At 38.3% G+C, this 27,071-nt stretch overlaps 1 protein-coding gene across 3 annotated transcripts in view; it reads left to right on the top strand.

Annotated features, from left to right (window-relative positions):
- Window positions 1-27,071, top strand: part of Ddr (discoidin domain-containing receptor 2) — a 529,507-nt gene that overhangs the window by 444,369 nt on the left and 58,067 nt on the right. For all 3 annotated transcript variants that reach the window (XM_076523238.1, XM_076523242.1, XM_033472527.2), the window contains 3 exons: window positions 14,376-14,499; window positions 20,943-21,094; window positions 25,080-25,393. In XM_076523238.1, coding sequence (XP_076379353.1) covers window positions 14,376-14,499; window positions 20,943-21,094; window positions 25,080-25,393 — 590 coding nt within the window. The remainder of the gene's footprint in view (window positions 1-14,375; window positions 14,500-20,942; window positions 21,095-25,079; window positions 25,394-27,071) is intronic.

Genomic DNA, 27,071 nt, shown 5'->3' with positions numbered 1-27,071 from the left:
ATATTTAAATATTAAAGCATTCGTTGGTACACAATAAATATTAATTTTTTCCCCGTTTCAGAATTCATTAACATTAGAGGAGCACAGAAAACAGCTGATTTTTATTGGTTTATAAAAGTAACAATAAGACGTTTATTCTGGTCTTTTTTAACAAGTGTTATTGTAACATTTGCCGTAAGTAACATAAAAATTGAATAAGCAACTCATAAATTTCTCTTTAGGATATGAATAATTGTAAATTGAAAAATTAGTGATCCGTCATTTTGACGGGTCAACGCAGTGATAAAAGTAGTACAAATGGTTAAATGGAACAGCAAAGTTAGTAGAGTTTGTTAGAATTTTGGCTTATTTAAGAGTTGCAGATTACTGTGCAAAGCTTAAAGAATCTAATATTGGGTTGGCAACTAAGTAATTGCCGATTTCAGTTATAGGTGTCTCTCACTCCCATTTTTGTGATATCCGTAAATGTTATATTATAACTCCCTAATTCGCTCTTAGATCGCGCACAAAAATGGACAATTTGGGAAGAAGAGATACGATTGTTCGAACCTTGCGACTCGTTTTTATAGTGACCGATTGTCAGCAACTATAAAAACGAGACGCGAGGCGCGAGGCGCGAATAATAGCAATTTCTGTGCAATTTCAGCGCGAATTAGGGAGAAATTATTATACATTAGTACTTCTAAGAGAGATTTATCAATGTTATTGAAAACTTTTTGTTTATTTTTTATAGTTATAGTAGTAATTGTTAAATTGTATAAGCCCTACAAATAAACACTCTACAAACAAAAATGCACAGCAACTGGTCACCGCACCGTAACCGATCTATTGCCCTACGCGGTTAAAGATTAAACTTGTGGTAAACGTAGGTTACAAGGGTTCAGGGAGTGCAGCATGAAGTACAGTTCGAATCCCAGAATTTCTCGAAAATTTATGTAAACACAATTTATTGACAGCCGGACAATTCCCGGTAAATTGCTAGATTAATCTTATTAAGCGAAGCATAAACAGAGTTGCTCGAGCGAAGTGGAAAATTCGTTTCGTCGATTCCGGTTGTTTATAATTCAGGTGATATAAAAGCAGGGGCTGAATTATGTAGTCGTGTCGGATTTAAACACCATGGGAACCGGTTCGCGCGAGCGCGTGCTAGGAAATACAACAAATCACTTGAAAGATGCAGATCGAAAATGAATGTCCACTGACAAATCAAATATTCCTCGTGTGGCGATAATCGCGCGGTGCCTGGCTTATCAGGATCACTCTGTACAATCATTCAGACGGTCCGCATGCCTGCCGCCGCGCCGGGTAATTAAATGATAATATCGAGCAGGATATTATTTGCACTTATAATTTTTGTGGTTTTCGCGGATTAAGTGATACGTGACCAAAGATCGAACGCGGGAAACCGGGCGATGTTCTCGTTCCGCGGAGACAGAGAACGCGGAATAAAGGAAAAGAGCAAAGGACAGTGGGCGGCGAGGGGGGGGCAGATGTCGGCGAAGGCAGAAAATGTGCAAACATCCGACAGGTTGAGCAGCTTTCACGGGAAAAGGGCGGAAATGTACCCATGGTAATGAAAATGGCAAAAAGCACTCCACTGCTAATTAATGGAAGATCGTTTTGTTCCTGAAATCCTCTTCTTTGCACGTCTGGGATTTCATCAACGTGAACGCCACTCTATTTCGATTTGTGTTTTTCACCCACCGTCACGACAAATTGGATCTGCAACGATTATCTGTCGCGATTTAGAATCGCTGCCTGTTCCGCGTTACTGCAAAAAATGGTTTCGCGTTTCCTCGTCAGAGTAAAGCATATTATTTTCGAAGTCGGAACTTCTCGAATGCTATTTCATTTTTAGATATTTCGCGGATCTTTGTAAACCTCTTGCGCTATTGTTGTTTATTCTCTGCGTTGAAATGCTCGTGTTAATTTATGCAACGTGTACTCTTGCGAAACATTTTTTAATTCGCTTCAACTCAGCATCAGAAAACTGGCTATTATATTTTGCGTTTTAACCTCGTTTATTTTTTTTTTCCTTTTATATTCTTCCCTCCTATTATATAAGAGGTAAGAATATATTCTGCTTCTTAACCTTACTTACTTTTTCCAGACTTAAACCAAATTTTCATTTTTCTGTTATCGAAATTTGGGAATGAAAGTAAATTGAGACGTATAAAAAAAAACAAGAATTGTCTCGTTCGATTAGATTAATTATTCAGATTGAAGAAATGCTAATTAAGTGCCAATATTTTTACATTAAATATTTCTATAAAGCACGACGCGATTGCAATGCAATAAAGTAATAATTAAAATTATTCAAACTACATTGCAATTTCCAGAAGATAACGAAGTAATCGAAATGAGAATCAAACGTTTGAAAGGCAGTATAGAAAATAAAATATTAGGTTGGCAATGTTTGTCCAGGAAAATGAAAGAGGCATAACCGCAGCAAATGTTGAAGACAATTTTGGTAGCTCATGCATCACTGCTAGATAATTATAGTGGAAATTACATATTTGCGTCTCATTGTCTGGAAATGCTCGGAAACCATTACGGCTCCGCAAGAATTTTACCATCCTATGTCATTTTCCCAATTGTGGAACACGCCGGGCATAACGTTCATTTTTACGATCTCATAAGGCCGGATATAGATTCTAGGAGTGTCTCTTCTATATTTAGTCTCGTGTCCCTCGCAATAAGAGTTCTTAATGGGACAACCAATCACCTATAAAGGAGTGGTTCCCGAATTATCCTGGATGGTCAAATTTTGTGCGGTCTTGGCCCTTAAATGCATATCGTTGCCAATTGTCTACATTCCAGTTCCACTTAATCTTATTCAAAAACCTGGGTATGCGCGTTTCCGAACACACGTTGATAGCAATAGACAATAGACCATGCGTGAAAGAAAAGACTTGACATCACTTTTGGCGAGTAAGTTACATGTTTTTTGACATTCGAATGTGGTGGGTGATAACTTCCAGGTTGCAAAGGATTTTCACGGACCGAGTGCATCGAATGCAAGGTTGCTTTGTGTCGCAACAAAAATCGCAATTGCTTTGCTGCGTTTCATTTATAAATAATGCGAAAATTCCTACACTAATAGATAATATAAATACGTGACCATTTGTTTACGTCTACAATCATTTTAGTAATAAACGCATATCGTTGCCAAAAGTCTACATACAACTTTTTTTCCAAATAAATACTCAATATTATTACCTAGATCTTTTTATTTATATTTTACGTAACCTATGACTACATTCCTATAAAAAACGATTTTTTAAAATTCAAAACAAAAAATCATGCATTTAACACGTTCCGTGCCGAGCTTTTTTTACTCGAATCTTCACACTTTGATATTTTACTAAAACTTGATGTATTACGTGCAATTATTAATTCTCGTACACATAACAACGTAACAAAAACTTATCAACGCCCATTCTTGCGGTGGAAATTGATTCTTCGGTTCTAAATTTCTTGTAAACAATTTGTTCAGTTCACTAAGTAAACATGCAAGCGTGTACCATCGATGGTACACGTGGCACGGAACGTGTTAAGGGTTAACCGCCTTCGCTCTCGCCGACGTATTATGTCGCGGCACAATTACTGTTCGTACAAGGTCAGAGACGAGATATCTCGCGACGTAATTCCGCTTGTGCGTCACCATGGACGTGTTCTCCCGTGACGCAATACCGTTCGCGCGGGTGCCACAGACAAGAGTAAACAGGCTTTAATTCGCGAGCAAAAACAGAAGCGCGTGTTTACTCGTCTGCGGCACCGCAACGAACGGTATTGCGTCGCAGGATAACACGCGCGTCCGTGGGCACCGCACAAGCGGCACACTACGTCGCGAAATATCTCGTCTGTGACCTTGTACGAACTGTGTAAGAATGGAATATAACCTCTAAAACCTCACAATTGCACGTTATATTGGATGAATTGATCCTCTAATTTCCACTTTTTGTAAAAATCAATTAATCTTCCCATCTTCCACAACTATATGTCAATAAAAACTAGACGAGGTATTAATACTTATCAGCGACTCTAAAAGTTGTGAACATTTTAATGACTATACTGCGAATATGCTTCTAGGAATTTTCCATTTTTGTGGACAAACGTTAAGACAATTGAATCAGGTGCAACCTCCTTTTATATATTATATTATATATAATATATATTTATAATATATATATATATAATAAAATATTTTATATTATATTATATTATATTATATTATATTATATTATATTATATTATATTATATTGTATTTTATTGTATTATATTATATTTTATAATATTATATTATATTATATTATATTATATTATATTATATTATATTATATTATATTATATTATATTATATTATATTATATTATATTATATTATATTATATTATATTATATTATATTATATTATATTATATTATATTATATTATATTATATTGTATTATATTATATTATATTATGTATTAGCCCTTTTGTTCAAACTTGCATAAACAGCGAAAGCAGAGTTTTGTAGTCCTGTATACACTATATACAATATAAGCTGTATGCCCCCAAAACCAGGTATCATCGGATTCAGCTTTACAAGCTCTATCACTCTACTAAATCTCATCGAAAAGTGAGCATCAAGCTTGGAGACCTCTCCTTGATAGAGTAATGATACGACAGTTGCGATTACTGTCATTAATTATTTCAAAAATTATAAGCCGTCTGCCCCTAAAACCGGGTATCATTGGATTCAGCTTTACAAAGCTCTATCACTGTATCGAATCTCATCGAAAAGCGAGCGTTAACCCTGAGAACCTATCCTCGTAAGTATTGTCAACTTTCAATGAACTATCCTGTACATCGTGCACAGAACGATAGCTCGCCCCCCCCCCCTTCCGTTTGACCAGTGTTTGCATGGTCGTAAGTGTATCAATCGGTTGCGCAAAAAAGCTCTTTCGGCCGATACATCGCTGACACGTTTCCCGGGTACAGACAGGTTCGACTAACCCGTGTCACTTTTATTGAGGAATATTGTGCCGCGTGTAGTTCTGCCGTCTTCCGTTATCGATGCACCGAGTGCATCTGAAATCAATGTACATATGGGAAAACAGATAATTCCCTTGCGAAGCAGAAAAATAAATCTTCTGACAAGAGAACGTTAATCTCGGAAAAATCTCCTTTGAAAATCCATCTCGGACGCGCGTGCTATTATTGCACACTGCTTATTTATACGAGAATAGATTTTTACTTTATTACTGCTTATTTTCTATTGATTTCTTTCCCTTTTATTACCGACGGTACACACAAGATGTGACAGATATCGAGAAATTAATGTTGAATGTGGATGCTTATGCGTTTGTAATAAAACTGTGATATAATAAAATGTGATATTTAAAGCAGTGAACATATTATTATTATTATTTGCTATTGTTATCGTTACTATTATTATTACTAACTTTTGAGAGTTTCTTTTACTTCATCGAATCAACGAATTTTCCAGTGAAATCAGAATTACGAAAGGTCCTGTATAATTAAATTATACGTTAAAGTGTAAAAGCGGTAAAGAAGATTATTCGCTGATAGAGAGACTGCTAAGTGTTGAAATTAATCGTTTCACATTCTGGATTAATTCCCGCATCATATTCGGAGAACCGTATTCGATCGGCCAGTATCCGATGCACTCTGTGTCCTCGGGATCCCGTGATATAGTCACGTCGAAATAAATAATTGATAGTGCTTAGTAGTCGAGATCCTGCGCAAGCGTTACGCCGTACTTATTATCATGCTGTATTTGTTCAGAGACGTAGAACGTTCCGCCGCATACTAATGGCCGCATCCAGTTTATCACGAGTCGGACGATCGATGGCCCGCTATTAAATAATCTCCGACCGTCGCGGTCGAATTAAAAGTTCCTTCGAAGCGACACGATGCGCCGTAGAACTTCAAGAACCACTCGTGACAGTTTTAAATGCCGGCGACAACTGATGCTTCTAAATGTTACATCGGGTCCGGACTAATTCTGTCGCCAACGGAAAACCGTCTCTTACAAACCGTTGTCCGAAGAGAAGAACATAGACGAACCACACGAGAAACTAAAACGAATATCGAAGAAACCGACGCAAACTATTGGGTTGGCAATTAAAACATATATTATAATTAATATTCTTCAATCCTATATATTTTTTTTTTGGCTTCATCTTACAAACGTGTAGAGTAAGTGTGGGTATTACTGCGGACGTCCCAAATACTGCGGTAGTGTATAAAAGTAATAAAACTTTTAGCGTGTGATCTTCTAAAAATGAATCTCATAATTTTTTATATGTATAATATTGATAATTTATGACGTACAAGTAATAGCAATCGCAGTTGTAATTCATTTATTGACTTTTAATATTCGGGAGCTTATGAAAACGTCGGGTCTTATGAAATACTCGTAAACTAATCATTTCAGCATTATTTTTAGATAAAGTAATCGCTACTTTGATAAAAAATTGACATACACTGTCACTATCATCGATTCTCAAATATTATTTACTAAGACAGTATTTGGCACATAGTTTTTTACTATGTGTGTACGTTACTGCGGTGCTTTACCGAACTGCGTACCTTAACCTATACAGTACAGTTCTCGATAAGCCAGTGCGAACACGCTTGATCGTAAAGTACTTATTCATAGTTTGTAAAGTGCTAGAGCGAGAATATCTTGATCCAAGCAATTGTAGCTGTGTGCGTACATTTAAAAGAAAATGGGTTATGTCAACCTTGACACGCAGTAATTAGAATGTCCGCAGTATTTGGCTCGCAGTAATAGAAACATAACCGCAGTAACGTATGCACAAGTATGGTTTCTTTACATTCTGCTTTTTAATGAAATTTCTGCTTTCAGAGGTCCAATGTTTTGAAAAAAGTCAATATTTAAGTTAAAGTATTGGGTTGGCAACTAAGTAATTTATTGCAAATCTGGCCACCGCGAAGGTGGCGCAGATATGTTTCCTCGCCAGATCTGGCATACACAAGAAATTTAGTACCCACTCCCCGACGGAACACCTACGAGGGGTCCGAACGTGGGTAAATCGCCGCCTTCGCTCATCGTTCATTAGGCTGGGTACGGAAGACCCAGTCTTAACTCCGCGTCCGTGTAAGGAGTTTTGTGGTTTGCTTTGCCCCCAAAGTGCCACACGACAGCAATTGTACAGCGTGTCAGGCTAGGGGCAAGCAACTAAGTAATTGCCGATTTGTTCAATGAAATAAAAAATTTCTTTTTACTTGGAACGAAGTTCAATCTGTAATGTATTTTCCATTTTGTTCGACGGCCTTTTGCCATCTCTCCGACAACTTGAAAATTCCACGCTCGTAGAAAGTCTGATCCTTTTCGGCCAAAAACTGAGTTAAGTGAGATTTTACAGCGTCATCATCGTTAAAAGTTTTGCCACGAAGGGAGTTGTCCAGGGATCGAAATAAGTGGTAATCCGATGGTGCGAGATCAGGGCTATATGGTGGGTGTAACATCGATTTCCAACCAATATCCATGAATTTTTGCCGAGTGGACAAAGACGTGTGCGGCCTAGCATTGTCCTGCTGGAAAATGACACCTTTACGATTGACCAATTCTGGTCGCTTTTCCTTGACCGCTGCATTCGATTTGTCCAGTTGCTAACATTCACGGATAATAAAAAATAACATAATAATAATAATAATTTTATAATATAACATTTACGGATGTCATAAAAATGGGAGAGTGAGAGACATCTATAACTGAAATCGGCAATTACTTAGTTTCCAACATAATATTTTGAATTGTAAATTGACTAATATGTTGATCAATGAACTGAGAGTTAGACACCTAATTATTTATTCTGTAATAATAATAATAATAATAATAATAATAATAATAATTTTATAATATGACATTTACGGATATCATAAAAATGGGAGTGAGAGACATCTATAACTGAAATCGGCAATTACTTAGTTGCCAACCCAATACAATAATTTCTCCCTAATTCGTGCTGAAATTGCACAGAAAAATGGACAATTTGGGAAGAGGAGATGCGATTATTCGCGCCTCGCGTCTCGTTTTTATAGTTGCTGACAATCGGTCACTATAAAAACGAGTCGCAAGGTTCGAACAATCGTATCTCTTCTTCCCAAATTGTCCATTTTTGTGCGCGATCTAAGAGCGAATTAGGGAGTTATAATATAACATTTACGGATATCACAAAAATGGGAGTGAGAGACATCTATAACTGAAATCGGCAATTACTTAGTTGCCAACCCAATATAATAGGTAGAGCTGAAGTTGTCAATTTATTGGCGTGAAGGGTCTTATTTTCTCTGTCAAAGTTCGCCTTCATTGAGGAACCGCAGTAACCGGTTATCCTTACTATTGGTGTATAGTTACAAAAATGATCAGTTTATTAGCGGTCGCGGGAGGCCCAATTTGTTCGTCCGTTAGCAAAATCGCGTAAACGCGTAGTCCAAGTAGTGGAAGTCGAATTCTAGAAACAATTTTCCTAATGACCGTAGTAATTCAATTTGCTGGGGCGAGTGTTTACAGCACGTGTATTTCCGCTCGTCAAATGGACACGCAAACGAACAATGAAATGAACGTGTTTTTCAGTCGCTTGACGAGCCAGCGTTTTACGAATTGGATCGGCGAATGTTCACGAAAATAAGTCGACCGTTATAATGAGGACCCGTTAGCCGTTCCGTGCCGGTGGAAACGCGTCCGTCCACGGGGAGGCACGGGCGAGATTCTTCGCCGGCGGCCGGTGTTTATCGAGTAATTACTATTTTCAATTAACGTTCGTTCGATCGATTATTTTTCGCTTAAACGAAGATTGCCGTGTGATCAGTCGAAAATTCCGCTTGCTGATTGGTTTCTCTGTAATTAATTTTTCCTCGCGTATTAAATCATTCGCGCCGTTGAGCCTCGATCACCGAAACACGCTCGGGCCGCCCGAAGATTTTCATATTGCCAATTACTAGGCTCTCTGTGTGTTTGTGTATGCGCGCACGCGCGCACGCGCGCTCGCGAACGATCATGACCGAGAACGTTGTTCCCCGCTTTTCCATCGGGATCGGCCGTCAAACAAACAACACACCGGTCCAAATTAACAACTTCCACGGAAATCACGCCTCATAAGCGTATTTGTTGCAAATAATGTCAAGATCGATGTTCCTGTGTAAACTCGCGCCGCCGTTGTTGCTTCGCTCTGCATTTTTGAAATTTGTGTACTCGTGTCAACGTGGCGGATGATAATGGAAACGTGCTTTCGTTGACATTAATAATATTATGCAAGTTTATTGAGTGTACCTGCAAACAGTGCGCAAAGTGCACGACTTTCTTAATAAGATGACAGTCTACGTTAGAGCGTGACATTATTTTCAACCGTTTCGTCAATCGATAACAGATGTTCTTCGTGTTGTACAAGTTAAAAAATGATTCTATTATCGAATGATAACCATAACGTGACGATAGTGCCGATCGTATTAAAATATACACATACACTTCACACACGATCTTTTATTAGTTCCTCATAATGGGGTAAAATAGACACGTTCATTACAGAAAATAGCATTACATTATTATGAAATATTATTATTATGAAATAATATTATTATTATAAAATAATATTATTATTATTATTAAATAACACTACAGAAAAAAGCAATCAGACTGTAGATGTACAAGCATCCGCAAGACACGTTAAAATGATTCAAGATAGCTCTCACATTCAAATTTTCTTGACGAATTCCACGATAAAAGTAATTTTCGTGGATGTGCCGGCGGTGCAGCAATAATCGATTAAAACGTACGCATTCGTGACGATTTCTGCTTAGCACCGCGACACGGGAATCAAACGAGCTCCCCAGAATCTGTACAATATTTGCCGTTATTCGCAACGAAGGCGTCAAAACGACGACTTCCCGATCGTTCGCCGTTTGGCGATACCGCGAACGTATGCTTCCGCGCCTCAAGAAACATATTAAACGGCCACGTTAGAGGATAACGACACGCTCGTCGAGGCTGGGCCCATCCCCGCTGTCGCGCGGTTTGTTACGACCAGTTCGAGAAGCGATAAAAGATCGCAGCAGCGTGTGTCCCACCGAGCCTGTTGGTGCTTTCGTAACATCCAGCGAGCAGGCAGCCATGGCGCAGTTGAAGGGGTTCGTGATCGAGCCATCAACGTGAACGAGCAGCCAAAGTCGCTTTGAATGCCGCGCGGTGAGGACGCCGGAAGTCGCGACAGAAGTTCAGATAGCCCTAATGGTGGGAGAGAGAGAGAGGGAGACGAGAGAAAGAGAGACGAGAGAGAGGCGTTGGATGGAAGGCTAGATGACAGGAAGACGAGCAACGTATCAGAAACGGGGCACGATGAAAAAGAAAACGCGGAGAACAGTGGCGGCGAGAAGACAGCGGATCGAGGGGGGGAGGCGAGGGTGGCGAACGAGAGGGCACCGGGGAAAGAGATTCGAGTAGAATCCCGATGGCTAAGTGGTTATCTTATCTTAACAGTGGCGGTGCAGCGTCTCGCCAGCGTGCCACCCTAACGCTTCCTAAACGGAAATTAACACCCCTCCCTCATCGCGGCCCTCTTGTGCCCTTCTGGCCAGATTGCCGGCGACATTCGAGCCGGGGGGCAAGGGAAAAAGAATCAATGGATATTATCTCGCTACGGTAGCGCGACTCGTGCCTCAACACGGATCCTCTTATCGAGCAGAAGAAAGGAAGAGAGCCGGGGCAAGATCGGGGGCTGGGATTGTTTGTTGCGGTAACAGCCTTAATTTCCTGCGACGCGCGTCGAACCCCGACCGAAAGCCCGGGTTTTCAGCCACGCGAGTCCCGATGTAATCACTCGGTCGATAACGTCGGCCACGGTAGCCTCTGTTTTGCGGCTCGGGAAATGACGCGTGGCTGACAGAAATTCTGCTAATCCCGGAGTTAAGCTCCGCCGATTATTCTATTATGCGAATGGAAAGCTTGTATAGCAGTATTTCTTGTTCGCTTTCTCGCCGAAGCGTCTTGAACGTTTGAAATCGTGTTGTTGTTGTTGTTATCGTTAAACTGCGACTGAATTAATTTTTCAATTAAATTACTAACCGAATGAAGCGCACCTTCGGGCGAAAGTATTCCTTTAATTCGCGTTAATTGCTTCTGGTTTCGTAACACTGGTTTCGTTACGCAGAACACATTGTTTCAAACGGACAATGGTGCGCGTCAGTCTAGCATGATGGGAGCTTGACGGAATTCGGTATGAATATTACATGCGTTTAATGTGAAATAATACGTGATAATGAAAATAATTAATAAAAACGACGATACGACATGGCTTTCAATGCACGTAGCCTTGTAAAATGTTTTATAATTCGACAAATTTTACTACTTTTATTGTCATTTGTTGTAGAATGAAAGGATACTCAAAAGCACTTTATTTAGAGTTACAAATTCTACTCCAGAACATTCGCGTATCCAGTAAAATAAGTGATGGCGATATATTGCAAAACTACAGAGATACAGAAATCTGGTGTTGGTGAAAATCCCGAGGTGGCAACCTCACGGTTCGGTGTCTACTTTTGAACTGTCGTCTGGGCCCACCTGGGCCTCTGTAGGCAACGGCTCACCCTCGCAAGGGGCCATAAAACTGTTAGGTGGGTCATCGTTGAAATTCCAACATCATTAATGTAGAAATTGTCCAATATTTAAACAATATAGAATCTGTATCGATTAGGAAAGGACTATACGCGATGAAGACAGGAAATATCGCGTACCGTACCTACAACTAGGATCACAACTACTTCGCTTAATTCTACAACTTGCAACGCTCCTCGCTCGACGACTCTCGAACACTATCTGTCCACTCCAAACACGCTCCTTCGACACAATGCCTGCCTTTTCTAAAAACGCGACAATCGCATCCGCCGGCTCTCCGTCGCCAAGGGTTTTTTTTCATCTGACCCGGCCTTCGCCAATGTTTCTCTTTTAATACAAAGTCTTGAAACTACGGTCTCCCAAGCCTAACACTCCTCCTTGTCCTAAACGTACCCACTAAATTACGATACTACATTAATTGCTTCATATTTGTAACAATTTATTCGGCTGAATGCGTCAGAACGCGTGAATGAACTTCGAAAATTCAAAGGAGAGGGTACGATATTGTACTTCGAATGTCCTCGATTCTATGGAATCTGTCCTCTTTAACCCCTAGACTACTGTGGGCGCCCATAGGCGCTTAGGAATTTTGCGTTTGCGACACTCGGAGCGCCTATAGGCGCTCGATGCAGTTTTGTTTTCTGACACGGAGGGCGCCTATAGACGCCCAGAAAATTTTATCGATATTTATTTCGATAGATCTTATCTCAGTTAGACGAGAAACAAGTTTTACATTAATGTTAAATTTGTAACATTTATAGTAATTCGATTCAGAGAAATAAATAATATTGTTTTAATGTAGTGGAATTTAGTTTTTTAAATATTGAAATATGTTTGCAAAAAAATGCATCCCTATCCAAAAGTTCGCCGTGCTCGGCGTACATCGTAACTCAATTTCTGCCGTATGATACAGTCGACGCGTCTCAAAGTCTGCCGTAGTCAAGGGGTTAAGATGGATATTAATTTTCTATGTTGCACTATCTCGTAGCCTAGCCACTGTTAGGCGCTAAAAAGCCACCGATTTCTAGCGATGCCAATATTTCAAACCGTGCGACATGAAACCCCATATGCTTGCTACTCCAATATCTCGTTTGCAGCTCTATCCCGTGATCAAATTGCCGCGACCGTCAGACCGAGTCGTAACTAATAATTACTTCGTGATATGATAAATTTTATTCGCCGAAATTACCATACCATGATAAATGCGTATCGATGCATTGTGCGGATAATTACGTTTCATAAAATTATTGGCAACGACACGATAGCGCGATTCTGCAATCCGTTTGACGACGTAAAACTTGCATATTTTACGACAGCTGCTGTGTGTGTGTGTGTGTGTGTGTGTGTGTATGTGTGTGTTTGTGTGTGTGTGACGTGCTGTTTGGAATTTATATCGTCTTCGAGAACTATAATTAACCCAATCTTCTGAACGCGTCTCGAGACAAAAGATGTTCGTAATTTAAGTATTTAGCAGGGGTTGAGAACAGTTGTGATATCAGTTTTGGTACTTAAAACAGTTATGAAGAACCGAAATTCTAACGGTTCTCCAGAACCGTTATTATATTATGGTATTTCCGGGAAATAAAACAGTGAAACAACGAGAATCTTTCATTTTGTTTTGTCATTCCAAGTAATAGCAAAATTGTAACAAAGTAGTTTAATTATTGTCTGCTATAATAGTCCATCTGTCATCTAAAAAAAATTCAAATCTTTATCACCATTGTGCGCACGTCTGGTCGCTACAGTATATAAATAAATACAGTAGTTATAAAGCAACGTACGTATTTTTATGATTTGGTAGGTTTAGTGTTAATCTTTTAGGCACGACGCGCCACTATAGTGGCTTTCGCGGATGTCATCTCTCTAGACGACGCGCCACTATAGTGGCTTGCTCTAGTAGCTCACTCGCTCATCGTTCGAACCAAATAATCGTCTTCATATGCATTGTTTCACACTTCTTTTGTCTTCGCATCGATTTACAACAGTCTACAGGGTGTCCCAGAAATATCTCGCAATCCGAAAATGGCGGGTTCCTCGGATCATTTGAAGCAACTTCTTCTTTTACAAAAATGTTCTCCGAGGCACCGTTAACGAGTTATTAACGAAAAACAGTGACCAATAAGAATCGAGTACGGCTGACGCGAGGCGGCCCAGCCAACCAGCGCGCAAAGCCCAGTTCCGCTCATTGGCTCGATCGCCTCGCGCCAGCCGAGCTCGCCTCTCATTGGTCACTGTTTTTCGTTAATAACTCGTTAACGGTGCCTCGGAGAACATTTTTGTAAAGGAAAAAGTTGCTTCAAATGGCCCGAGGAACCCGCCACTTTCGGATTGCGAGACATTTTTGGGACACCCCCTGTATTTACAGTATCAGATTCTGTACAGTACAGATCAGACTCTGCCGTCCAGAGAAATAGCCTCGCGCAGAATTCAGCCGCACCTAAAAGGTTAAAATACCGAACTCGCGATTTTACTAAAAAGCGGAGTCGCCTGAATTTAGATCTCCAATTTTAGTTTCAGCTAGTAGCTTTTTGTTAGAGGAAGCCGCTAACAAAATGCAATAATTCAATATGAGAAAAAAGAATTTGATAAGGGGTTTTATGAAAGTTTTTAGTGGAGAGGGACGGGGGCGAGGAAAGCTGGCAGCACAAAGTGACGGAAAGTTCCCGTTCGACTATCGCGTGTGCATAAATGTCAGGTTTATTAACGGCAACGTTCGATATTCGGCCGCAGGTCTCCGTGCAGGAGGAGGGCGAGGACAAGGGACCAATTTGCCCTCCGCTTCCGGCGCAGTACCACGCGGCTGCCTACACCACGACGACACCGCAGCTACACAAAACTATCACGGATTACAGCGGTTGGTAGCGACGTTAAGTGCGATACTTAAGCCTTTCGAACTCTGCCTGTGCATGCGCCGTTAGGCCGATTTAAATTAATTCAAACAGCGGCGGCTGGAGTCGGTCGCGATTATCAGCGCCACGCCTCATCAAACATTGCACGATATTATTAAGCGCCATAAAGATCCGAACGATTCCTATTATTATTATTATTTTTTCTTCCGTTCGCGTAGTTTATTTAACGCGCCCTTATTTCAAGGGACCACCGATAACGGTACAATTGGTATTTACCGTTATTGTACGCTAATGGCGCTCGAATGAAATTTTTTGTAACAAATCGCCATTCGTGTTCTCCTTTTTTCTGCTATGTGCAAGGTATAATTTTAGAAAGAACGCCGTTGTCCCATATCTTGAGATGTCTGAAAAATATTCAGTAATTCTCCAGAATTCAAATAATAAATGAGTTAAACGCGACGACTGTTTGATGTCGCCGATGTATGTCACGTCCCATTGGTACTCTATAACATTTTTATACGGTGTCTCATAGTTAAAGTTAATGCTTGTAATTTCGATCTGTTCGATTATCTTTTGGGCTAGATAAATAATCATTTCTCAGTTCAATTCGCTCAGTCCTTGAATTTTAAAGTGGCGATTGCAGGAATCGATGGACGACGGAAATTTATGCATGTGTTTCTGTTGAACAACGTAAGAAAACTGGCACTAAATTAAATTAAATATTTTTGATAATTTTATTTCAAGAAATAAAATTATACAACGAGTCTGTAACACATATTGAGCCGAATTTAGAATTTTTATAGTATTGTCTAATACTACTTTTTACTAGAATTTAGTATTGTATTAATACTTCAGAGATTTTTCATAAAACGATTTCCAAAATTTATTAGACACATTGTAGTATTGTCTAATACTACTTTTTACTAGAATTTAGTATTGTATTAACACTTCAGAGATTTTTCATAAAACGATTTCCAAAATTTATTAGACACATTGTAGTATTGTCTAATACTACTTTTTACTAGAATTTAGTATTGTATTAATACTTCAGAGATTTTTCATAAAACGATTTCCAAAATTTATTAGACACATTGTAGTATTGTCTAATACTACTTTTTACTAGAATTTAGTATTGTATTAACACTTCAGAGATTTTTCATAAAACGATTTCCAAAATTTATTAGACACAATGTAGTATTGTCTATAATACTACTTTTTACTAGAATTTAGTATTGTATTAACACTTTAGAGACTTTTCATAAAACGATTCCCAAAATTAAACCAAATAAAGCATATATCTCCGCAACTGAAATGCAAGTGCATTGCTAGCAATATTAACGATCCATGGTACCTAAATTGAAAGCAGATTACCTAAATAAAAGCAATCTTTTTCAACAATTCTTTCGACAGATATTAGAATGAATTTGCATGAAATTTCTTGTACTTTATCAACACTTTGAAAGCTCTAATGTGCAACGAATGCAGAAATTTCGGTGCATTGATTGCAACATATGATCGGAATTATATTGTAGAACAATGAATCACTGAAATAAAGTCTGATCGTCGAGGCTCGAGGGCTTAACGCGTGTAGCGCGAAGCAGTTTTAAATCGGAGCACAAAAGAAGACGGTTCTGGATCATAATTATTATCAATTTCCAGCTTTGCGGTTGCCGATATCGTTCGTTAATTGCCGGAGAAATTTCAGCGCCAGATCTCGAGCTCCGGGCTCCGCGATCGATATTTATTACAGCGTTGTGTGTTTTAATTAAATAGTGGGGAAAACTCGAAACGAGCAGGTTTGCGCTGCGGCGCATTATCGAGTTTGCGTTTGGCTAAAATTACGTAAAACCGTGGTGGACTACAGGCATCGGCCGCGACGATAAACGCAACACCTACCGCGATATGCAGGCGGGCAGCGCTCGAATTAAATTACAGGCTAATGGCCGACAGATTATTATAGAGTTCGCGGCACTTAAGCCAATACTTACATGAGCACAAATCATTAGGAACTTCCACGTGATTTATTTGGCCATTGTGTGCCGGCGGTACGTCCTTAATCGATTTTAAATATCTCACCGTCTAGGTTTCTCGTGACTAATGAATATTGAAAGTTCTATCATAAGAGATTCGCGCATAAGATCGTAGTATAGTGGTAGAATAATTTTTCTTTTCTACATCAAACTATTAAATTCTGTTTCATGCACGGTATATCGGATTTTGACAATGCTTACAACATCGAATAATTAATTTGAAAAATAGTTCGTTTATGCGAGACGTCGCACCTGTCAGAAACTGCGAATTTTTGTGCAAACTATAGATAGTCTGTATTCAATTTGAAAAGAATACAAAAGTAGTTTTATATACCTAAAAATGGGTTCGCTATTTTGCATTTTATCTACCCAGTGTCGTCGTAGATGTCTATAATCAGTAGCCTACACGTGATCTTTAATTGTGCATCAGCAGAAAATGTTCATAAATATCTCACCGTCTAGGTTTCTCGTGGCTAATGAATATTGAAAGTTCTACCGCAAGAGATTCGCGCATAAGATCGTAGCACAGTGGTAGCATAATTTTTCCTTTCTATATCAAACTATTAAATTCTGTTCCATGCACGGTATATCGGATTTTGACAATGCTTACAACATCGAATAATTAATTTGAAAAATAGTTCGTCTATGCGAGACGTCGCACCTGTCAGAAACTGCGAATTTCTGTGCAAACTATAGATAGTCTGTATTCAATTTGAAAAGAATACAAAAGTAGTTTTATATACCTAAAAATGGGTTCGCTATTTTGCATTTTATCTACCCAGTGTCGTCGTAGATGTCTATAATCCGTAGCCTACACGTGATCTTTGATTGTGCATCAGCAGAAAAAGCTCATAAATAAGCGTAACGCTCGCCGGTTTTATCGTGACTTTAATCAATATTGAAATTTCTACCGCGTTGAAATTTTTCCCCGGCAAATCGCGTTCCCGCGTTTGCTTTTAGCTTCAAGGGACGCCGAAAGACAATATCTCCGACGAATAGCAAAATGAATTGTTTCGGGATCGTCAAAATTTGCCCTCGTAATTTTCGTCCGGCACGTTTCCGCCGCTGAAACGGTTTCCCTGTCTACAAAAAAGTAGTTCTGAACTGCAGAAATCAACGATAAATTTCGCGTAGAACGGTTCTGTTGCAAAATTCCGGGCGAATCGATACAGTGTTCGTCGGGATCCGTCGGGTATTTTGGAAACACGTTGAAAGTGTCGAATGCGGTTTATGCTACACGGAATCGTCATTTTTACGAATTTTGCGATCAATGTTTCAGAGGAAGCTCTTTAATGGACGCTTGAATATTTCAAGCGAAAGATTTTATTGATCCGCCTACACGCGCCCAACAAGCCTGTTTCAAATCCGGCCGCGAAACCCGGCAATTTTTATGATTTCCGTTTTACCGGCTCTACGGTTCGTTGCATGTTGCGCCGACGAATCGTGGTCAAGCATGTTGGCAAGAAGTTCCGTAAACTTGGAACGGCTTCAGCAAAAAACAATTTGAACTGTGGCGTGAGCTAAACGATTCTTCCGTCGACCTATAATCTGTATCGCGAGCTCCAACCAACTTCCAGCGAGCTCCATCTCGAGTCCAATTGAAAACCAGCACTCGGTTAAACACGAATACCGAAATACGCAAAATTCTAGAGCAATTCTCGCCGTAATCGCAATAACACGGATAGCCGATTACACAATGCGCACTGGTCCGGGAATTCGATTTCTGTGGTCCAAATTATTTTAGAGTTGTTTTAAGGTTTACGGTTTTAATATAGTAGTTTGTTAAATTCGAAAGTTTTTATTATGAAGTCGAAAATATGGATTAACGTTTAAAAAGTCGAGGTGACCAGCATTATCGACGAAAGAAAATGTTGTTTGCAAATTGTTATTGGGTTGTTCCAAAAGGAATTTCGATTTTTCAGATAGATAGCTTACAGAAATACCGAAAATTACTTTTGCAATAACCCAATATATTCTAATTTGTAGAACAGCGAATACTGATCAACTTTTGTTAAAGACAGTTTTTTGTCAAATCATCAGAAATGAATGAAAAATTGTGGTTTGTTTATACTCTTCATCAAGGCGACGGAATACTGTTAACATCTATTTGTTGAAATTATTTCAGACACGGAGGTTGCAAATATATCCTCTTTTTAGCAATTATTAAATACTTCATATAAAAACGGTCTAATACTTACAAGTCTTTATAGATTTTTCAAAACTCTTCTCGAAGTTTGGATTGTTATAAAAAAATTTTACGCCATTTGTACACGGACTAAACAAATGACTAAAACTAGATTCAATACTTCAAGTACATAATATACAGTGTATAATATACAGGGTGTTCCATAATTATGTTAATCCCCGGAAAGGAATGATTCCTGAGATCATTTTAAGTAACTTTTTCCTTAGCAAAAATGCAATCCGCGGTTTCCTTTACGAATTATTAAGGAAAAACGGTGACCAATGAAAAGCGAGCACATCTGGCGCGAGGCGGCCGTGCCGATGAGCGGAACTGGGACTCGACCGCTCGTTGGCTCGGCCGCCTCGCGCCAGATGTGCTCGCTTTTCATTGGTTAGTGTCTTTTTATTAATAACTCGTGAACGAAGCCGTGGATTGAATTTTCGCTAAGGAAAAAGTAACTTCAAATGACCTCGGGAATTACCCCTTTCCGGGTGTTAATATAATTATGGGGCACCCTATATACAAAACCGTCATTGAAACTGGTTTTCTAATATATAATATTATATAATATATAAATATATATATATATATAAATATAATAATAATAATATAATATTTATATATATAATATAATATTTATATATATAATATAATATTATATATTATATTATATAATATATAATAGGATTTAATAATATATTATTATAATATATATAGGATTTTGTATTTAGAAGGCAGTATCTCAACACAGAATCATCTAAAACGAATAATATTTTCAATTTGGGAGCTTTAAAGAGTCCTCAATTTACCGCAAAGCAAACATTTTCAATATGTTAAATTTAAGAATTTTGAAATTAAATTTAAAATTGAATTTTGGCCACAGAACGCGGGTTTACCAGGTCACTGATGCCGGATGGATGAACGCGCGAACACTGGTATTCGACTAATCAGTGAAACCATTTGTCTCCAGCTGATTCATTAGACCGCGAAAATGCTTTTCGCTCGGTTCGCATTAATAATCGCCGCTTCCTTAAACTACTAGCACGGTTTAAAAACTGTTTCCGATGCGAGCCGTGGGACCCGTCGACCAACGAGACAAAGGTTTAATTCGCATGGCCCCTAATCAGCCGGTGTGATCGATGTACCACAAAGATAAGGGAAACACACTGGGAGACGTGCCAACGTGTAGCAATAAAACAAATCCGCGACGATAGAAAAAGCCGGCGGAAGTGCCTGCATGCAATGGTCGCACAGTGGACAATTCTTAAATATGGGACAAAGGCAGAGAAAATGTACGTGTACTCGATCAAAAATTTGTCGAGTCATTTGATTCATAGGTACCTAATCTTAATTATTGTTTTCATTTTAAAACTGTGTTTTCAGCTTCAGATCACTATAATCGTGAAGGAAAAATATTTGCTTAAACCATGGCAATTAGCACTTTTTTGTCTTTGATGACCTCCCTAATAAAACGAGACAATTTTTGTTTCGTTTTACGTTTCTAGATTTTGGCAATGGAAGAATCGAACATTTTTTAAGATCGTTCTTTTATTTTAAAAAATTATAAATGGAATCTTTGTCACAATCTTTACTCGCGAACAAACTGTTTTCGAATGTTTAGACTTTGTCGCGTTGTATATTATTGATATTTTCCATTATAGAATCCAGAATGCATTATAGAATCAAAAGTGATTCGACGTCTAAAGGGACATTGGCAGCAACAAATAATTTTCAATTTAACGAAATGAATAATTGCATGAAAACACACTCGATTCGTGATGTAAATTCTACAAAAGATTGTGAAAAGATAATACTGCGAAAATAATGCATGAGAGCAAATGTAGAATATCATCCATGATTCTTTCTTCTAATGTAGCATAATTTAATCTAATTTATTGAATTGAATTTCTGCAAATTAAGTAAGATGACTATTAAAAATGCACTGGCTCGAAAGAATCGTGTAACCGCAGTCAGGAGATCGATAAACGAAATTGAACCACTTTCGAGTTCTCTGTCATCGAGCGCATTTTTTCGTGTACAGAAATGCTGCGAGAAATCTTGCGAGCAATTTTTGCGCATAAGATTTCACTCGGTGCCGCGATTTTTGTCCGCAAAGCGGCGAGGATCGAGTACCGCGCGGCACGAGTCGCGATTCCGTTCCGTGCACCGTGGCCATCGTGTGTCTCTAACCTTGTCAAAAATTCTTTCTGCCTTTCACGGTATCACCGGACAGGGATCACGGAGGCGCAGCCGGTTATTCCGCTGGCGCTGAACACGGCGATCAATCTTGCCAGGCCAATTCCCCCGGCTCAAGAATATCCATCTAATCCGCCGCCCATACCACCGCCGCCGGAAAAGTATTACGCCAGTACGGAGATCTGCAAGGTGAGTATCAAAAATGTACGGCAGACATGCGATCCGTGACGATTAGTCCTTCTCGGGGGCATTAATGCGGGCCACTTCGGGCCGCTCGGAACTGTGTCAAACACCACTTCGTGACTCTAGGATCTTACAACGCGATCGCAGCACGCGGGCCGGCCACTTGAATCGTTTCCCTTTCGAGGGTTGCTGCCCGGCGCGAGCTTATCCGACGACGGGCTCTCCTCTTAATTCCATGTTGTTTCGCTGCCACGCTGTTCCCGGTCTCTGCTTTAATTTCATTTCGCTGAATTTTGTCCCGCCGAGATTCCGCGGCTGCGCGAAAAAAATAATTCGTGCCTTGCACCGATCTCCTCGTCGAACGCTCCGGATAGTTTATTGCGCGTCCTTCCTATTCAGCGATTCGCGGTTCGCGCGTGATTCTCGTTTCACGGTTCAGCAATTATACTCGAATTGTTTCGAACAAATATTTGTGTCTGAGATAATTAGCCGAATTATTATTATTCTGCCGAGTTTATAATATTTTATTCGAATATCAATTATTCATTATTCGTCATAAATTATTCGTCTGTTTAGTGAAATAATTCTTCGTTCGAATAAATTAATAAAATAGAGGTTGTAAAATTAGTCGAACGACAATGCGAATAATTATAATTAACACATTCTTCCGGGACATGTGCTTCGATCGTTCTCCAGTCTGCGTGCGCGTTTTCACTGCAATGTTTGGCAGCGATCGAATGAGCTGAATTTTTGTACATACATTTATACACACGTTCGATGTGACAGCGCAAATGTTTATGTGTCATTTTATTGAAAATTGTGGGAGTTATTAGTCGGTCTCGTTTTGTTCGTCTTTTGATTGGGCAATTTTGTAGTTCGAAGTGTATAAAACATTATGTGAAAATGATTCTTAAAAATCTGAACAATCGTTAGGGTTATAGCGATTTTGTGAATGTTTCACTATACGTAATTATAAACATTGGATTATCAATGGATGGTTAAAATTACGTTAACGTCTTAGCATCTTTCAGTCCACTACTCTATAAAATAGCTAATAATATATATATTATATATAATAATATATATAATATATATTTTATATATATATACAATATATTATTAAAATTATTATATATTATATATAATAATATATATAATATATAATAATTTTATATAATAATATATAATAACAGTAATAATATACAATATAATATAGTAGTAATATAAATTACTACTATAATAATAAATATGATATAATATTATATAATAAATATAATAATATAGTAGTAATAATATATAATATATAATATATATTATATATATTATATATATAAATATTAATAAATAATATATAATAATATATATTCTTCGGACGATTACGCGCTCGTGTAACGCGATTTCGAGATCGATGAATCGGTTTCGTGGCCGCAGTGGAAATGCGGCTTTTCACCGATGGGAACAGGATCACAATCAATTTTTCTCACGCTCGGAATTTGTCGGGCGACGTTGAAACACTTCGAACGAAGAATAATGAAGCATAATGGATAAAAAACATGGCAACCAGAGGGCACTATCAATCATAACTAATGCGAGACGTCCAAGGGAAACGTCTTTCGTTGGCACACGCAGATTACCGAGCGATATTGTAAAGGGTGTGTTTATTGATTACTTAAGTTCCCGGTGGCCTTGCACGTATTTTCATCCGATTACGGCGCCGTTCCCCTTTAAATTGAATATCGCTAATCGCCAGTGTATTTACCGAAGAAAGATCGTCCGTGATTTTTCGACATTCGCTTTCTAATTACCCTCGAAGGTAACGGAAAAATAATTGAACGGAATGGGGCACCGATAACGGGTTCATGAATAATACGAACGCGGTAATTAAATACTTCAGGGATCCGTTGGAGTTAACGCGACGCTGCATTTAGCGGAGCTCCAAATGGACTCTTCTCTGGACTCTGCTGCATCTTGTAAAATGTAAAATGAATAGATATACAGTGAATTCTCTCGAATTTTCCTTCAGCTTGTAAACAAAAATTGGCAATTTGGGAAGATGAGACGCGATTAATCGAGCCTCGCGACTTATTTTTATAGTTGCCGATAATAAATAATAAATAAATAATTAATCGCCGAGAATAAATAATCGTATCTCCTCCTCTCGAATTGTCCATTTTCGTTTACGAGCTGAAGAAAAATTAGGGAGAATTTATCTGTATCTAGAAAGTATCGTTATCGAACAACAGCGAACAAAATCCTGCCATTATTTCTTTTTACTTTAAAGCTCAGTAAATTCATTCTTATTGGTCCAGTCATCTATCAGCATTTCATAAGTTCCTTTAAGTTCCTGGAGGAAGAGTAATTGATACCGTTGTCGCTCAACTTATCCCCATTTTCTTAGCAAGACCATTAAGCTTCTAATGAAAAACTTTCGCAATTTTTCATAGATATACTTTCGAATGTCGTCTCCTTTAGGACATCGAACATTTTCGCGAGCCATTAATATTCCGAATTTCGAAAAGCTTCTGAAAAACAATTTAGCTAACATTCTCGACCATACAAGCATAACACAAACGTTGACATAGTTTCAAAACAAGTAGCGAGAAAAGACGAGAAAGACGATTTTGCTGATCATTTTTCATGTTCGTATTTATTTAAATTTTCTCATTGGATCTTCGGATCTTTTTAGGGGTTCAAAATAAATGAGGATTTACGAACTTCTATAACGAACTTCTATTATATTATATTATATATAATATATATAGATATAATATTATACATATAATATAATAGAAGTTCGTTATAGAAGTTCGTAAATTCTCATTTATTTTGAATCCCTAAAAAGATCCGAAGATCCAATGAGAATATATATATATTAATATATTATTAATTATATTATAATAATATATATATTATATTATATATAAATAAATGAGAATTTACGAACTTCTATTATATATTATATATATAATATAATAGAAGTTCGTTATAGAAGTTCGTAAATTCTCATTTATTTATATATAATATAATATATATATTATTATAATATAATTAATAATATATTAATATATATATATATATATATATACTATATTACGAACTTCTTCTATAACATGACAGATTCGTTGCGTGTCGTATCGAGAATCCGTTCCGTATTACGTCGAAACCGTGTTCCGAGTGTACTCCGATATACAGTAATTTCTCCCTAATTCGCGCTGCCCTAATTGCGCCTTGTGGTTCGTTCTTATATCGAGGCTCGAGTAATCGCATCTCCTTTTCCCAAACTGTCCATTTTTGTGCGCAATCTTAGCGCGAATTAGGGAGAAATTACTATATTAAGAGAAATTTTAAAACAATAGGAGTCCAAAAAATCCTTCCAAAATATTTTCAACGATTCGATATCTCGGATTTGAAACCATCAACCGGCAAGCAACAACGCATCCGTTCGAACAAAAATGCAAGACGAAGTGGACGAATATCGCATAGGGATCTTTTATGCATACATTTCCGATTGCTAGGATTAACCTTGTGGTTCGTTCTTATAGTTACCGATTGTCAGCAACTATAAAAATGAGATGCGAGGCTCGAATAACCGCATCTCCTTTTCCCAAACTGTCCATTTTTGTGCGCAATCTGAGCGCGAATTAGGGAGAAATTACTGTACATATTAAGAGAAATTTTAAAACAATAGGAGTCCAAAAAATCCTTCCAAAATATTTTCAACGATTTAATATCTCGGATTTGAAACCATCAACCGGCAACCAACAACGCGCCCATTCGAACAAAAATGCAAAACGAAGTGGACGAATATCGCATAGGGATCTTTTATGCATACATTCCCGACTGCGAGGATTAAATATATTAATTCCGCCGGTAGAACCGCTAGAAGATTGCATGAAATGAAGCGAGAGATAAGGAATGAAGTTCCGCGACTGTGTGTTTGGAAATATTTTCGGCTTTTCCGTTTCATCGGCGCATTTGCCTTTTATTACAGAATTCTCTGCCGCCGTTGCCGCCGTCCCCCACGCCGAGCACGCCACCGCCAATGAGCGCGAAAGCCTCTAGCAGCATGACAAGCTACAGTCCCGAGGATATGCTTACGGAGGAGGAAGACGAGGTGCCCGAGTGCATCTTAGACTTCCCCCGGGAGAAGCTCAACATCGTTGAAAACCTCGGCTGCGGATACTTCGGCGACGTTCACATTTGCGAGGTCGACAGGTTTCCTGGATACGACGAAGTTTTCCGGAACACCAGCAGCGACCTCGTGATCGTTAAGTCTCTGAGACCCGGATCCTCGGATGCGCTTAGGTAAGGATCCTGTATTATCATCAACTGCCTCCGCGCGTCGCGTATTAACCCGAAATTCGCCGGCATTAAGCAAATAATCGCGAAAGTCGAACGGTTTCCCGGCAACCGAGACACCTCGGGCTTTCCGCCAACCTACAATGTTTCGATTAATCGTCGATCGTGCGTTACACTTGTGCAATGTCGAACCTTGTGGCACCGACAATGCTATTTGCTTAACCCGTAAGTGCTATAATTGGTCTCTCGGAACGTTATCAATTACTTATTCGTCTGTGGTGGCAATATAATTGCAAGAAAAATCGTGAGAATCTAAAAAGAGGAACATTTTTAATACACTTGCTTCTACTCATTCGAACTTGGATCTCTACTTTATTCATGTGCAGAGTAAGAACAATTGGTTTTGACTTTTTATTCGACACTTTTATATCAATAATAAAGCAATAAACATTAGCAGCCTCTGAGACCGCTAATAGCGATTACGTAAGTTTTAAAGTACGTACGTAAGTTCAAAATTATGGTATTTCCGGAAAATACGGAGTTCCTGGTGTGATTTGAAGTAACTTTTCTCTTAGCAAAAATACAATCCGTGGCTTCGTTCACGAGTTATTAACGAAAGACGGCTACCAATGAGAGGCGAGATTAGCTGACGCGGCGCTGGACCTGGCGCGCTCGCTTCACGTCAGCCGAGCTCGTCTCTCATTGGTCAGTGTTTTTCGTTAATAATTCGCCAACGACGCCTCGGAGAAAATTTTTGTAAAGGAAAAAGTTGCTTCGAATGACCTGAGTAATCTCTAATTTCCCGGAAGTACCATAATTTTGGGACACCCTGTATATATATACATACATATATATATATATATATATATAATATAAATATAATAAATAATAGAATAATTAATATAATAATAATAATAATAATAATAAATAATAGAATAATATATATGTAATAGGTGTATATTTTATTATTAACACTAAACATATCATGCCGGTCATTTCGACCGTTTTATTTTCTATTGTAAGATTGATTGTCGCTATAAAGATTCCTTTACAAGTTGAATCGATTTCTCAACTCAAGCATACATTAGTATAAAAATGACGAAATGACTAAATAAATTCAATCATATCATTCTTATAAAACAACATTTCTCAGTCTCGTTTAGCGCTCGGTAGGTTCAGTGTTAATGTTTCCTTCGTTTGTGACATAGATACGGATTGACGCGAACTCTCAAAATTCATCAAGATTTATAAAATGCTTGGAATGAAAGTTTCATACATACATACATTTACAGGAACAGTAGTGTTTCAAAATTTTCCGACCGATTGTTTCAATAAGATGCAATTTGGATTTAAAAAAAAAATTGTTTGATATTTTAAGTGCATATTTATTTAAAGCTATTTATTCGGCGTATTTTATGATCGTTTTCGTCTACATATTTTCTTTTGCTTTAATTGTGTTGAATAAAATTTGGCGAAACATACTTCGCGCCGCATTTAATTTACTGGATGTCATAGAAGTTCAGGTAAAATGATATAAATATTTTAATTTTGTACCAAGGTTCCACTGGTTGCTGTCTAAAAAGGTATTTTAGTTGTCACTGTAAACGAGGATTTATTTTTTTGTAGCCTATTCAGAGTTTGAAAAGGAAAAGCTTCCAAAGGATTTCATTCTTCCTCGGTATTA

The sequence above is a fragment of the Megalopta genalis genome, chromosome 1 (assembly GCF_051020955.1).
Source record: "Megalopta genalis isolate 19385.01 chromosome 1, iyMegGena1_principal, whole genome shotgun sequence".
Classification (NCBI taxonomy): Eukaryota; Metazoa; Arthropoda; class Insecta; order Hymenoptera; family Halictidae; genus Megalopta; species Megalopta genalis.
The sequence above is the reverse complement of the archived record's forward strand: the minus strand, read 5'-3'. Positions and strand labels throughout refer to the sequence as shown.